At 47.7% G+C, this 14,938-nt stretch overlaps 1 protein-coding gene across 1 annotated transcript in view; it reads right to left on the reverse strand.

Annotated features, from left to right (window-relative positions):
• Positions 1-14,938, reverse strand: part of ACSS1 (acyl-CoA synthetase short chain family member 1) — a 44,682-nt gene that overhangs the window by 14,290 nt on the left and 15,454 nt on the right. The window contains exons 4-8 of the mRNA XM_086631789.1: positions 14,076-14,251; positions 10,055-10,207; positions 8,184-8,331; positions 7,748-7,885; positions 7,081-7,173 (exon numbers count right to left, since the gene is read on the reverse strand). Coding sequence (XP_086487915.1) covers positions 7,081-7,173; positions 7,748-7,885; positions 8,184-8,331; positions 10,055-10,207; positions 14,076-14,251 — 708 coding nt within the window. The remainder of the gene's footprint in view (positions 1-7,080; positions 7,174-7,747; positions 7,886-8,183; positions 8,332-10,054; positions 10,208-14,075; positions 14,252-14,938) is intronic.

Raw genomic sequence — 14,938 nt, forward strand, 5'->3', positions numbered from 1 at the left:
ATGTAAAGAGCCCTTCCCCTACCTCCCCACCATCTTTTCTCAAGTATTTGTAGGCTGTAATCAGGTCTCCCCTCAGCCTCCTCTTCTCCAGGCTAAACAGCCACAACTCCCTCAGCCACTCCTCATAAGTTTTATTTTCCAGCCCCTTGACCAGTTTAGTCGCCCTTCTTTGGACTCGCTCCAGGAGCTCAATATCTCTCTTAAAGCGAGGGGCCCAAAACTGGACACAATATTCCAGGTGCGGCCTCACCAGTGCCGAGTACAGGGGCAGGATCACTTCCCTATTCCTGCTGGTTACACTATTCTTGATACATGCCAGTATCCCATTGGCCTTTTTGGCCACCTGGGCACACTGCTGGCTCATATCAAGCCGATAGTCAACCAACACCCCCAGGTCCTTCTCCGCCAGGCAGCTCTCCAGCTACTCTTCCCCGAGCCTATAGCGATGCTTGGGGTTTTTATACCCCAAGTGAAGGACTCTGCACTTGGCCTTATTAAAGCTCATGCCATTGGCCTCAGCCCAACGATCCAGTCTGTTCAAATCCCTCTGAAGGGCCTCCCTACCCTCGAGCAGATCGACACAGCCTTCCAGCTTAGAGTCTCAATCACTGTAAGATGATCACAGAATCATAGAATGGCATAGGCTGGAAGGGACCTCAGAGATCATCTAATCCAATCTCCCTGTCATGGGCAGGGACGCCTCTCAACTAGATCAGGCTACTCAAGGCTCCGTCCAACCTGGCCTTGAATACCTCCAGGGAGGGGGCATCCACAACTTCTCTGGGCAACCTATTCCAAAGTCTTGCCACCCTCGTACTGAAGTTCTTCCTAAAATCTAATCTAAATCTGTTCTTTAACTTAAACTCATTTCCCCTTGTCCTATCAGTGGACACTCTTGTAAAAAGTCCCTCCCCAGCCTTCCTGTAGGTTCCCTTCAGGTATTGGAAGGCAGCTATTAGGTCCCCCGAAGTCTTCTCTTTTCAAGGCTGAACAATCCCAGCTCCCGCAACCTGTCCTCGTAGCAGAGGTGCTCCAGTCCCTGGTTCATCTTTATGGCCCTCCTCTGAACACGCTCCAACAAATCTATGTCTCTCTGATGGTGGGGACACCAGAACTGGACGCGGTATTCGAGGTGGGGTCTCACAAGAGCAGAGTAGAGGGGAAGAATCACCTCTCTTGACCTGCTGACCACGCTTCTCTTGATACATCCCAGGATGCGGTTGGCCTTCTGGGCCGCATGAGCACGCTGCCGGCTCATGTTGAGCTTCTCATCTATAAACACCCCCAAATCCTTCTCTTCAGGGCTACTCTCAACCCACTCTGTGCCCAGTTTGTATTTGTGCCTAGGATTGGCCTGACCCAGGTGAAGGACCTTGTATTTTGACTTGTTGAAGCTCATGCAGTTTGCACTGGCCCAATTCTCAAGGCTATCAAGGTCCCTCTGGATGGCATCTCTTCCCTCAAGTGAGCCCACGGCACCACACAACTTGGTGTCATTGGCAAACTTACTGAGGGTGCACTCAATGCCGTCATCCATGTCGCTGACAAAGATGTTGAACAGCACTGGACCCAGAACAGACCCCTGAGGGACACCGCTTGACACTGGTCTCCATGTAGACATCGCACCATTGACCACAACTCTTTGAGTGCGACCATCCAGCCAGTTCTTTATCCATCGAGTGGTCCACCGGTCAAATCCGTGTCTCTCCATTTTAAAGACAAGGATGCCATGTGGGACAGTGTCAAACGCCTTGCACAAGTCCGGGAAAATGACATCCGTTGCTTTACCCACGTCAAGCAGCGCTGTAGCTTTGTCGTAGAAGGCCACTAAATTAGTCAGGCACGACTTGCCCCTAGTGAAGCCATGTTGGCTGTCACCAACCACTTGGTTATTTTTCATGTGCCTTAGTACAGCTACCAGGAGAATCTGTTCCATGATTTTACTTGGCACAGAGGTAAGGCTGACTGGTCTGTAGTTTCCTGGGTTGTCCTTGGTCCCTTTTTTAAAGATGGGGGTTACGTTTGACCTTTTTCAATCTGTAGGAACCTCACCAGACTGCCAGGACCTCTCAAATATGATGGCTAGTGGCCTAGCAACTTCAGCCGCCAGTTCCTTCAGGACCCGTGGATGTATCTCATCAGGTCCCATGGACTTGTGCACCTTCAGGTTCTCTAGGTGTTCCCGGACCTGATCTACTCCTACCCTAGGTGGTTCTTCACTCTCCCAGACCCAGCCAATATCCTCTGTGATTTGGGTGGTGTGGTTCAAGTGGTTGCCAGTGAAGACTGAGGCAAAAAAGTTGTTGAATATTTCAGCCTTCTCCATGTCCTCAGTAACCAGGTCACCTGTATCCTTCTGGAGAGGCCTCACATTCTCTCTCATTTTCCTTTTTTCTCTCACATACCTATAAAATCCTTTTCTGTTATTTCTAATATCGCTGGCCAGATTTGACTCTGTCAGGGCCTTAGCTTTCCTAACCTGGTCTCTGAGTACATGAGCAACTTCCCTGTAATCATCCCAGGTTACCAGTCCCTGCTTCCATGCTTTGTGTAATCCCCTTTTGTATTTGATTTTAGCCAGGAGTTCTTTGTTTATCCATAAAGGTATCCTGGTGGTTTTGCCTGATTTCTTCCTTTTAGGGATGTAATGCCTTTGAACTTGGAGGAGATGATCCTTGAAAGTCAACCAGCAATCTTGGGCTCCCAGTCCCTCCAGGGCTTTATCCCATGGCACACTACCAAGGAGGTTCCTGAAGCGGCAAAAGTCAGCTCTTCTGAAATCGAGGGTTTCAAGCTTGCTGAGCTTCCCCCTCTTAGCTGCCCTTAGGATCTCAAACTCCACCATCTCATGGTCACTGCAGCCAAGGCTACCCACAAGTTCAACATTACCTACCAGCCCTTCCCTATTGACAAAAATGAGGTCTAACATGGCACCTCTCCTTGTTGGTTCCTCTATCACTTGGATAAGGAAGTTATCGTTAATGCATTCCAGGAATCCCCAGGATTGCTTGTTCCCCGCCGTGTTGTTTTTCCAACTGATATCAGGGTGGTTGAAATCCTCCACGAGGACCAGGGCTTGTGAACGAGCAGCAACTCCTATCTGGCTATGTAGGGCCTCATCCACTTGGTCCTCCTGGTTGGGTGGTCTGTAACACACTCCCACTGTAAAGTCTCCTACCCTTCCTTTCACCCTGGCCCACAGGCACTCTGTTCTATTGTCATCACTTGCCAGGTGGAGCTCCATGCATTCTAACTGTTCGTTGACATAGAGGGCAACACCCCCTTCTCGTCTCCCCTGCCTGTCCTTCCTGAACAGTTTATACCCCTCCAGTCCAACACACCAATCGCAGGAGTCATTCCACCATGTCTCTGTGATGCTGATCAGGTCATAGCGCTGCAGGCTCACAAGCATCTCCAGCTCCTCTTGTTTATTGCCCAAACTGCGGGCATTCATATAGAGGCATTTGAGTTGGGTCCCTGATGAGGTACCTGGAGCCCCCTGATGATGCTCAGATGTTTCCACAGTAACCAACCCCTCAACAACTCCTGTGCTCTGTCTGCAACCTGGCATGACACCTTGATCCCTTGCTAATTCACAAGACTGTGCGATCTTGCTAGTGCATTCCTCCCCCACAAGCACTGGCATACTGCATTCCGGCTCCCTTCCAGTGATCCTGATTTCACCCCCACCCCCTTTCATACCTAGTTTAAAGCTCCGTCTATGAGCCCTGCCAATCCCCTTCCCAAAACCCTTCTCCCTCTGTGGGACAGGCTATTACCATGCCTTTCTAACAGACCTGGCCTTTTGCAGATCCAGCCGCTGTCAAAAAACCCAAACCCCTGCCAGACACACCAGGCTCAGAGCCAGGTATTAATCTGTTGGTACTTCCTGCCTAATCCCTCATCATTGCCCACAGCTGGAGGGATAGAGGAGAACACAACCTGTGCTCCTGATCCCTTGACCAGGCACCCCAAGGCTCTGAAGTCCTTCTTCATTGTCTTTGGAGTGGTTCTTACTAATTCCTCACTACCTACCTGAAACAACAAAAGAGGGTAATAGTCTGAAGGCCTTACTAGGGAAGGAAGCTTCTTCCTGACATCTTTAACTCTGACCCCTGGGAGGCAACAGACCTCCCTGTGCAGCGGGTCCCATCTGCATATCGGGCCTTCTGCTCCCTTAAGCAGTGAGTCACCAATGACAATGACCCGTCTTATTCCTTACTGATGAGGTTTTAATGCCGATGGCAGTCTGACTAGGCTTTGGTGACACCTCCAAGCAGGGAGAACCATCATCCTCACTGTTACCCAGTTCCCCTTGCAGAGCACTGTACCTGTTATGCAAGGACACCTGGGGGGGGCAGGGGAATTGCCAGGCAGTTATGCTTGCCATGCCGAGCAAGGACCTTGTGCCATTGCCCCCTGCCCCCTAATTCCTCACTTTCCCTGATCCCCTTTAACCTCTCCAGCTCTGCCACAACCAGATTATGGAAGTTGTCAATTGCCCTCTCACTTTCCCTAATTATTCTTAACCTACTCACCTCCTCCCTGAGCTCCAACACTTCATCCTGGAGCTGCACCACCCGGCTTAGCAGGTCATCAACCTGCTTGCGCCTCACACAGCCATCCTCGGGATGGCTCCCAGCTACCAGTGAAAAGCTATGACCTTCCTCACAGCCTGATGATGGCAATAACAAAAGCTTCCAGGGCCTATTCAGAGATGTCCTTCAAAACTAGCTCTTGTTCACAGCTGCATACAACAGCTGTATTTTTTTTATAAAACCAATGACAAAAGTAAAATTACATTGTGTCTCTTCTGCACTGTGAAGAACTACACCTGAAACTCAAACACAGCTTTGATTCTATTACTGTCAGTCACAGCACTACCTAATATTTTAAGAGTAAGAGCCATAGGAATTTTTCACCTCTCTTATCTGCACATACCACACTAAAATTGCTTCTCATAATTGCCATCGCCCTCATTTGCTCTTCCAAATACTTTCAGGTGGATTCTTAAATCATCATTTGCTGATCTTTACGCCTACCAGGCTTTACTAGCTGGCAACACGTTGCTGCTTTACAGAGCAACATACCGTAGAGGACACTGCGTACAGCAGTACAATTAACAAGCCAAACTGAAATTGTATAACAGAGGTCACACTGCAGGACCACAACCAGCATCCATCAAACTGCTTCTATGATCTCTTCCCACGCTCCATTTACATTCAAATGGTGTATATAACGTTTCCAAGATCAATTTGGCTTCTTCTTTATTGGAAGCATCATCTGTGGAGGAAGATTGATTCTACTTTCTAACAAAATCAATTTGATGAATATTTATCATTATATTATCCTTCCAGGAGCTAGTAATTGTTTACCTGCAAAACTATGCCTGGTTCAAGGTAAGATCAAGCACTCTGCACTTACAGACTGTCCAGCAAATGTTCTTTAACCTCTCACTAAACAGTTATTGCTCCAAAACCCCAGGAGAAATACAGTTTAATGTAAGATTGAACCCTGTACCTTCAGAGGAAATAGAAGAGACTGCATGCACGCTGCATGCACCAGTTCACTGAAGACAAGTAAACAAAAAAATGTTAGAGCAAAAAAAGATTCTTCTCAACTCCGTCACTGTATAGTAATCAATTGCTTCTCCATGGTGTTTTATTTCAGAGCAGTGAGGAGGAAAGCACATAGCACCTAACCAGTCAGCTTTCCTTCTGCTCAGCATGTGAGAATCCAGATGGTTTAAGAGATCAGTAATTGAAGTAGATAGTAGTTAACACTGCTGCTCTGAATTCTGAGGTTGTTCCATTTCAAATCTGAAAATAAAAAGTCTGCAAGTCTGGTCTGGATTAAATGAAACTTGTTTGTATGCCAGAAGCTAATTCATCACATTGAGAGGGCCACAGGGATCCTGAAGAGAGAGCATGCTAGCAGGAATAAGGACAAAATCAGGAGCAGCTTGACTGGAAAGGGAATGGATGTTCTGCCCAATGGTAGCTAGAAATGTAAGAGTAGGGATGGTGTGATTGCAGCAGAGATAGAACGCCAGCAGCTGTGCTTCATCCTTTAAGTCCATGGCAAACTGTGGTTCACGACTTTAGAAGGTCATCTTGCAAGACACCTTTAGCAACTCTTGAGTGTTGGTGCCCAGAAGAGAGGACCAGGTGCTGAGGAAGGAGCTGAGAAGGAGCTGCAGGACTCCTTCAAGCACAGGGCCCCACCAGGCAGCACAGCCCCAGCAGCAGCGCAGCACAGTGGCCTGCCTCTGCTGCTGGCCAGGGAGAGCAGGAGGCAGGGACTAGCTCTGCTCAAACTGGACAGAGATCTATGATAGTCAGTCACTCTGTCCAGCACGTTGTGAACAAAAAACAAGCCTTAACTGATGTGCCAAGCATGTTGCCAAAACAGATGCACACTCCTTTTTGAGGCACCAAAGGTCCAGGGCCAAAGCAACTACAGGATACTACTTCACTCCTAGGAGAAGCTGCTTCCAGGCAGCCCTGCTGGATGACAGCCACTGTCCCCTACCCAGCCGAGCCGAGGCACAGCCAGCAAGCCTTCACTCACTCCTTTCCAATCCGCCAGAGCAGTTGCCCTAGGTCACTTTGAGTACACAGCTTAGTTTTGCATCCTGCTCTGACTGTTCCCAGGAAGGAAAACAAAGCACACCTAAGCACAGATTGTAGCTATATGGTGTTATAAACATCTTTTCATGATAATGCTATGCCAAAGTCAGTATAATTGGATAAATAATTGAAAATAAGGTTTCCAATTCAATCTGCCAGCTTCCAGCTTTGCCCAGAAATTCAATCTCTGCCTCCTGATTTTCTGGCATTTAAACTATCAAAGAACATTTAGAGGGAAAAAGAAAAAAAAAAAAACATTGCTATTGCTTTTACATGCTGTTACATTGTTATTATGTGCAAAAACTCCTTTTAAGAGCTGACGAAAATGCCAGAAGGGTGGGGGGTTTTTGACAGACTCGTTGGGTTGAATTGAAATATATTCATCCTTCTCTACCCACCAGCAACCTGTCAATGCCCAGGGCCTTCTGCGCTCCCCGAGGATGCCCTTTACCTGTCTGCCACCATGTGTCCACGACGGTGCAGCGCCCTTCTCCCACCACCTGGTAGAACCACTGCCAAGCTTCGTGGTTGATGGGCTCTCCCACTAGACCAAAATAAGAAAGGAAGCAGCCTGAGACTCTGGGGGTTGCAGGCGGTTCATTCTCCCTTCTGGTGCACAACACAATGAATTCATGGTCTTTGAGCAGAATACTTACCGCATTTTTGCTGGGATGTGCAAAGGACTGCAATGCGCTCATGTAACTGAGGACTGACTTTTTCCAGAAAGACCAAAAGGCAACCAATAAGTATCATTGAAAGTAACTAATCAATGCAGGTCATGTATAAGAAACTCTAGAATCCTAAGTAATACAGGAAATGCTGCTGAGGTCAGCTACGCCAGTAAAATTCAAAGTTATGTAATTTACCATTGAATAAATCTTTTTAGCAAAGAATGTGATTCTGCAAAACAAGCTAGGAAACAGGCAATCAGGTTCAATGGCCTCAACTTCAGTTTGTTTCTCCTTCTGCTGGGAAAATATCTGAAAAGCCAGACAGGGAGCCTGCTTTATAACCTATTTTTAACCACATCCCATTGGATCATCTGAGCTTCTCTCATACCTTCATTTCACCAGCTAGAATCCCCTGTCTTTTTCAGAAGAAGATTTCACGCCCCTTACCTGATCCCAGGGTCTTCAAGGAAGATCTGTCATATTTCTTCACCCACTCTTCTCCATAATTCAGTAGCAAGCGTATAGCTGTAGGTGCTCCATAAAACTGATTAATTTTCAGCCTTTGTACCACTTCCCAGTAACGACCTGCAAGACCACAAACAGGCGTTTTATCTGTCTAGCACTGACATACCACCACAAATGCTCAGCAGGAAAATTAACAGCCAAAGCTAAAGCTGTGACTACTGTGAGGACAGAGCAAAACCAATGGCAACTTTTTTTTTTTTCCACCCTGGATGCACAGATGTTCCTGAATGTCACAGACACATGTTCCAAAGAAATGGAGCTTACCTCCTCTGAGCAGGCAGGTCACACTGGACAGGTTTCTGAATCTCCTTTGTCACACTGCCATGTCTAGCCAAACCTTTGCCCATCACTTCCTCACCTGGGTCAGGGTACACTGGAGTGCTTTCAAACAGGACAGAGGTGGCTCCATTGCAGAGTGGTCCATACACAACATAGCTATGTCCCGTGATCCAGCCAATGTCAGCCACACAGCCAAAAACATCGCCTTGCTGGTAGTCAAATACATACTGCAAAGACAAATGTAAGGCCAGCTGACTTTCTGTTGGCAGGCACAAAGAGCTGGACTGGACACATCTGAGTGGGAGCAAGGAAGCACACAGGGCAAGCGGAGCCAGACACGTAGGACACAGCAACACAAAGGCCAGCCCAAGGTGAGGAAGCAAGTCAGAGGGACCGGTACCAGGGCTTTCAGTCTCCTGTCTGCTTTTGCAAACATACAGGGAGCATGGCTGTACCAGGAGCTGCTTAGATTGGAGCAACAAAGCTACGACTAGAGCCCAGAGCCCTGGATAGGCAGCCTAAGGCTGCCTACTCCAGTAAGTCCATGTGAGAGAGCTGACCCTGAACTGCACGGAAGCTGCAGGCCTCGGAGGCTCACACCCCTCACAGATATCAACAGGTTTCCACAAGAAAGCTGGAGAAACTGGTATGTGCCCATGAAACATTTTGTGGAAAATGTTCTTAACTGCTCAGTTTCTCTATCAGTTTATCGTTTTCCAGATGCTCCCCTCTCCCTGCTGATTAAATTCAAGATAAAGATGTTGGAGAACTCATTATCTTGGTTATGGAAAATGCTTCCCACTGTAAATCTCCTCAACTCTATAGTGAAGAGGTCCTGACTCATAAGGCAGAGCCAGTTTTATGTTTTAAATGGAAGAAAGTGGATCAAAAATAAAAAAGAAACAACCCTTGAGTGTGTGATAAAAGTGTCACAGATGTGTGGCCTCTGTGGTCTTTGCACACAGGCCAGCTGATCCCTCTACCTAGGAGAGCTAATTCTCACCTTACCTTTGAAGTGCCTTTCCCTGTCAAGCTCTGGAGTACCTCTAAAGGGACTGCAGCTGCATACAGCGCCTCCCTGTACGTCTGCACCAGGGTGCAGGATCCACCTTCTGGACCAAGAAAGAGATGCTTTGGTGACTACGCTGTCACTTAGAAAAACTGAAGTAGCAAATACTTGTCATGCAGAGCAGTTTGACACTTGCACATTCAAATTTTCTAAAATTTCAACTGTGTCAGCCTAAAGAAAGAAAACTCCCGCCTGAATTGTGTGTGATTACAAACACTGTGTGTGATGTCACCAAAGCCAGATGAAGATCTTTCACTGCAGTCCTCTCCACGTTTCACTGCTACCTTTTCATACGCAGAACTCAGACCAGAAGCTTCAAGAAGCAGGGCCTTGACTTTTTTTTTATGAGATAGAGTGTTAAAGCATTTAGCCTAGATCACATAAAAAAGCAGCACGAAGGTGCAACCACAGAGCATGAAGGTAATTTTTAATCTTCGGACAACAAGTGCTATGCATAGAGGTTGTTTTAAGAGTCCAGATCCTCTCTGAAATAAAAAAGGCCAGCATCGCACTGCAAAATACTACAGTAATATCCACATTACCAATGCCAGTAAGATACTTACCAGAATCTCCTCAGTTGCATCACTTTAATGTCTGCAAATTTTGGCCTGCATCACTAGCAACATGTTAAATGCAAAAGAAGCAGCACTGCAGTTTCCTTCCTTTTGTAACTCTAGGCTCTGGTTTGCACAGTATTGTATTCCCCAGGAACAAATCCTAAAGATTAATTACATGTTCTCAGACATTTTTCAGTTTGTTCACACCCAGTAAGCCAACTGGGTAGCGAATACAGAATGCAGTAACCCCCACCAGTCCAAGTCCCTCTCGTTAGTACTGTCAGAAGGTAAGTGAATCTTTTCCAGGGGATGCAGCTGAGTTACCTTGTGCGTGAGAGCAGCGTACAGCAGGTATCCAGCCTGGGCGTGAACGATTCCTTTGGGTTTCCCAGTGCTGCCCGAGGTATACAGCATGAAAAGCATGTCTTCGCTGTCCATGCTCTCTGGAATGCATACAGAAGCTGCCTTGGCCATCTCCTAAGGAAAAAATGGTGGTAATGACAGAAAGACTTTGACTATATGGAGCCAACCAATACTCCATCTGTAAGCATGTCAGCATTGTGAAGGGACAAGATCCACCTTTGCTGTTGCCCCCTCACAAATGTCCATGGATGTCTCACATGTGCCCACGCAGTGGAAAGGTTCCTGTGGATGTATAGCACCAAGCCTCTCCACCAATATCTCAGCTACGTGCAGAAGTTGGGAGGAATTGGCCAGATGAAATAACAGTTCAGGAAAAAAATGGCAGGTCACAGATCACATTTCAAGTCTTTGCAAGCTACTGGTAGAAAACCAAAGTGTGACTGCAAACATGAACCACACTTGACAGCAGCAGCAAGGCTGACCAGATACTGTTTGGGACCTTCCTTTTCCTTTTAAAACTGCAGTGCTACAGTTAAACTGCATGTTCATGTCCCTTCCCTGGCCCCAGCAGAAGATGACTGTCCTGTCCATTTGATCCTCAAATTCTGATTGTTTCTACCCAGGAGAAGGAGAGTGTTTTACTCTCCTGTCTCTGTCACTCTCCTCATACTCTACTGTTTGGCCAGGTGGGCAAGATCCTCTCCTCACCCCTATGGTCAGAACCATGAGAGGGAAGGATGCAACGTCCTACTAGGTCAGAGCAAACTTTTGGCCCAGCTTGTGTGCCCAGTCCAGCAGAGGAAGGGGAAATAACATGCTTTGAAAGAGATGCTTGAGGTCACTGCACCTTGTAGCAGCAGAGGGCTTGTCTGCCCACAATGTAGATTTTTCAGGAAGAGGTTGAACATTTTCCTTATGCATGTACAAACTTGCAAGAATCACTGTGTGTTCCAGGTGCTCAACATATGGCTGTAAAAGGAGCACAGCTGGCTTGCTTCTCTCAAGCTCTGTAGTCCTAGATGAATAATGACTCCTGCAAGGGTTATTAGGTGGCTCTTTGAAGGGATTTCTAGGTACTGCCTTTTTACAAGTACACACCGTAAACACGTTACATTTACAATTGAACACTACCAACAGCTGGTCCAATTGTTTAAAAGTGACTGACAAACAAGGCGCAGTAAAATATGAAGAGTTGATAGGGCCAGATGGAATTCTTAGCCTTCGAGTTACAGCACTCCTGCTCATCTCAGGTATTTATTGCGACATTTTGGCTCCACTAATTCAGGCTGACTTGCCAGTTTTTGAAACTAAGATGAAGTTCTCATATGCTCCATTACAACATGAGCTTAAATTCTGCAGTAAGCCACTGCACAAGAGCTGGAAAGATCAGTAATGAAAAGAGTTAACAGCATTAATGGTTTAATTCTTGTTAAGTTTCAAACCCTACAACTGACTATGGGCTGAGCTCAGCTCTTGGATCACCAAAGCACCTCAGGCTGTTTGCAGACTAAGGAAAATCATCAGAATGTGCTTTGTGGAGTAAGAAGGATGTGATAGTTTGATGGGGGGGGTGTTCTGGTGGCAGGAGAGGGGATTTGCTCCCTGTGCCACCAGATCTGAGTCCCATCCCCCCCCGGGGGAGGTTGAGCCAAATCGGCGCCTCTGCGAATTGCCCTATTTAAGTTGAGACAAAGGGGCGGGAAAGGGCTTTTTGCTCAGGAGCGAGGAGAGAGCAGGAGGGCGCTGCCCTCGCTCCCGGCTCCCGGCCAGGCGACTGCCCGGGCCCGGGCCGGCGCCATGTGCTCAAGATGGCACCGGGGGAGCCGCATGGGGGGGGGCTCGGGAAGCGCCCCGCTCCCGGGGTGCCTGCCGGGCCGAGCTCCCCTAGAGAGGATTAATATTTAAGAGAAAACAACCACAACGGCCGGGTCAGTCAAGATGGAGCAGGAGGAGGTGTACTGGAGCTGAGGCTTCCCTTGCAATCGGTGTGAAGATGGCAGGCGGCCCCCCTGCAGCCAGGGTGTACTCGGCAGAGCAGAGACCCACTCGTGGCCCATGGAGAAACCCACGTCGGAAAAGAGATGCCTGAGCCCAGGAGAGGTCGTGGAGCAGGAGATGCACGACCAGGTACTGATAATAATGGGGCATGGAATGCACGACGAGGTCGTGGAGGCATCTGGAGTCCGTGGGATGACCCACGCCGACGCGAGTGGCAGCAGCTCCCTAAGAGGCCGAGACTGGTAAAGCCCGAACTGGTACAATCCATGGGGAAGGATTGCAATCCTGCGGGCAGGACTCACGTTAGAAAAGTTTGGGGACTTTTTTTCTCATGAGTAGGGGATCCACCGAAGCAAGGGAAAAATGGTGTAAAGACTCCTCCTCCTTTAAGAAAGGAGCGGTAGTTAACAACATGGATGAACTGACCTGCACTCCCCATTCCCTGTCCCCCTGCACCGCCGGGGGGAGGTTGAGCCAGGAACGAAAGGAAACGGGGTGGGGAGGTGTTGTTTTAAGATCTGGCCTTGTTTTTCTCTTTTCTCCTCTCAAGTAACCGGTTTCGTTCCCTTGTGTCTCTTGTTTAGTAACTGTTAATAAATTGTTTTGTTTTATGAAGAAAGCCTGAGTCATGTTTTGCCCGGGACCATGGTTGGTGGGTGCTCCCTCTCGGTTCTTGTCTCGACCCTCAGTCCAAAAACCACGACAAAGGAGTAGATGGTTTCTGAATAAAACCTGCCTTCTCTTTTTAACTTACCCTAGTAGTTGCTCCTATCTCATGTGACCAGCACAGGGGCTCCTGCGTAACTATACTGGCTGCAGGCAGGTGATTTCCAGGCATTATTGTGATGTGTACTTTCTGTTTACTGCTGCCAGCAAACTGATAAAACTAGTTCTGCATTAGGCTGCAGTCCCGTGTGTACCAGCTAAACACACCAAAACAACTGTTGTTTTCTTCCCCAGGAAGCACAGGGTCTAAATATTCCCAAGCCACCCCTGTCTTCCCATCATGGGGTAACCACAACACTGTCCACAGGCTATATTAAGTCTCTCCAGGAACTTGTTTATTTCTGCACTACCTTTCAACAGTGTCCAGTCTGAGCATGCATATGACAAACCAGAACAGAGTGTCTAAACACAGTATAACAGCAGCAGCAATGGTATCAGCGCACTCTGGGTCTCAGGAAACACTCATTCCTTAAATCTCAGCACTGTTTGCAAAGACGACTAAAATGGAGCAGCATGCCCCCCATGCTGAGATGAATCAGACAGGTTGAGCTGCTTCAACTCACAATCCCAGCAGACTGTAAATACAGGCAATCCATCTGAGGATGAAGATCCAGACACCGCAAGGGGCATCACCTTTTCATCTGTAGAAGTCAGATCCAAATGCACAGATAGAGAGAAAGATGACATAGCCAACACTTAGACCTAAAAGGAGTTATCTGGAGTGCCAGCAGGTGGTATCTGCAGAGCTAAGTGACTGCAGAGACACACATATGCTGTGACTGCAACATAGCTGTATCCATTGACCCACCAACCTACTGTGGCAGCACGGGAAGAGCAGCACACACTGAAAATTTGCTCCAGAAGGACTGTAAAGGCCAGTTATTGCTGGCAGGTCTGGTGTGGCTACACTAGGTGCCAAGTGCACCTCAGTGCAGCGGCTGCTTCACAGGCTTTTAGCTCAGCTTACGTATGCAAGGAAAGTATGGAGATTGCCTGATCTTCCTTGGCTGCCGATTCCCAGTGTAGCCCACAGCAGATGAAAGACCAAAGCCAAACATCAGAGTGTCTGTGATCTACACATTCAGCAAGACTCTCACACATACGTTCTGCACAGCCCTGCATCGGGTCTCAGAGATGTCTGTGTTACCTGGTCCCTACATTTATTACTGCAGCATATTTCTCTCCCCCAGCACAGTAAACATCACATACTTCAAGAAATATCAGGGGAAACAGGCAAGGTTTACCAGCACCAACATACCTCCTCAAGGGGAATATCACGGTCACCCATCTGGACCTTGTTATCTGTCCTCTGAGCCACAAAGATGTGTTTGATGCTTGGACAGTTCTTCACAGCTTCATCCACAGCTGTCTTCAGCTCTATGATTCGGCCTCCCCTGACTCCCTGGTTGTAGGTGATAACTGCTTTGCATCCAGCTAAAAAAAGAAAAAAATAGCAGACACACCAGCCTGTTTTCCAGGCTAGTATGTGCATCCTGCTTTCATTACTTTTGGGGATGATGTACAACATGTGTGACATACTCAGAACTTCTATCAATCAACAACACTCAGCATCACTGATGAAAACATTTTAGAACCTGAGACCCTCAGAGATTAGGGGCAGCAGGAACCTCCATAGGTTATCTATTCCGTCTCCTCCACTCCAAGGCAGGGTTTGCTACAGCTAAACAATTTCTAGCAGCCGCCAGTCCAATCTTCCAAACAATCAAATGGTAGCTGTTCTAGCCCTTCCCACCAGTCCACTCCAATGCCTACCATGAACATGAGAAAGTCTTTCCCAATGTCTAGCACATGCATCACTCACTGCAATTTAAATGCCTTAATTCCCGCCTAGCAAAACCAACAGGCAGAACGGTTTCTTCCCAGTTACCTGTGTTACAGTGAATACTGCTGTTCTAGCCTAACAGTTCATGCACTGAAACCAGTGCAAGATCTCCCACAACCTCAGTGAACGAGCACCTTCGTTACCCTTTCTCATCCTCTCTTTGGGGCTGCATATAACTCTCCATCACAAACTGAAGAGCAGTAAACACAGCAGCCTCTCGGAGGCATTACCCTGCTCTGATATACCTGCAGCCTTCTGAAACTCACCCATACCTTGAG

This window comes from Tauraco erythrolophus, chromosome 2 (genome assembly GCF_009769465.1).
Source record: "Tauraco erythrolophus isolate bTauEry1 chromosome 2, bTauEry1.pri, whole genome shotgun sequence".
Lineage (NCBI taxonomy): Eukaryota > Metazoa > Chordata > Aves > Musophagiformes > Musophagidae > Tauraco > Tauraco erythrolophus.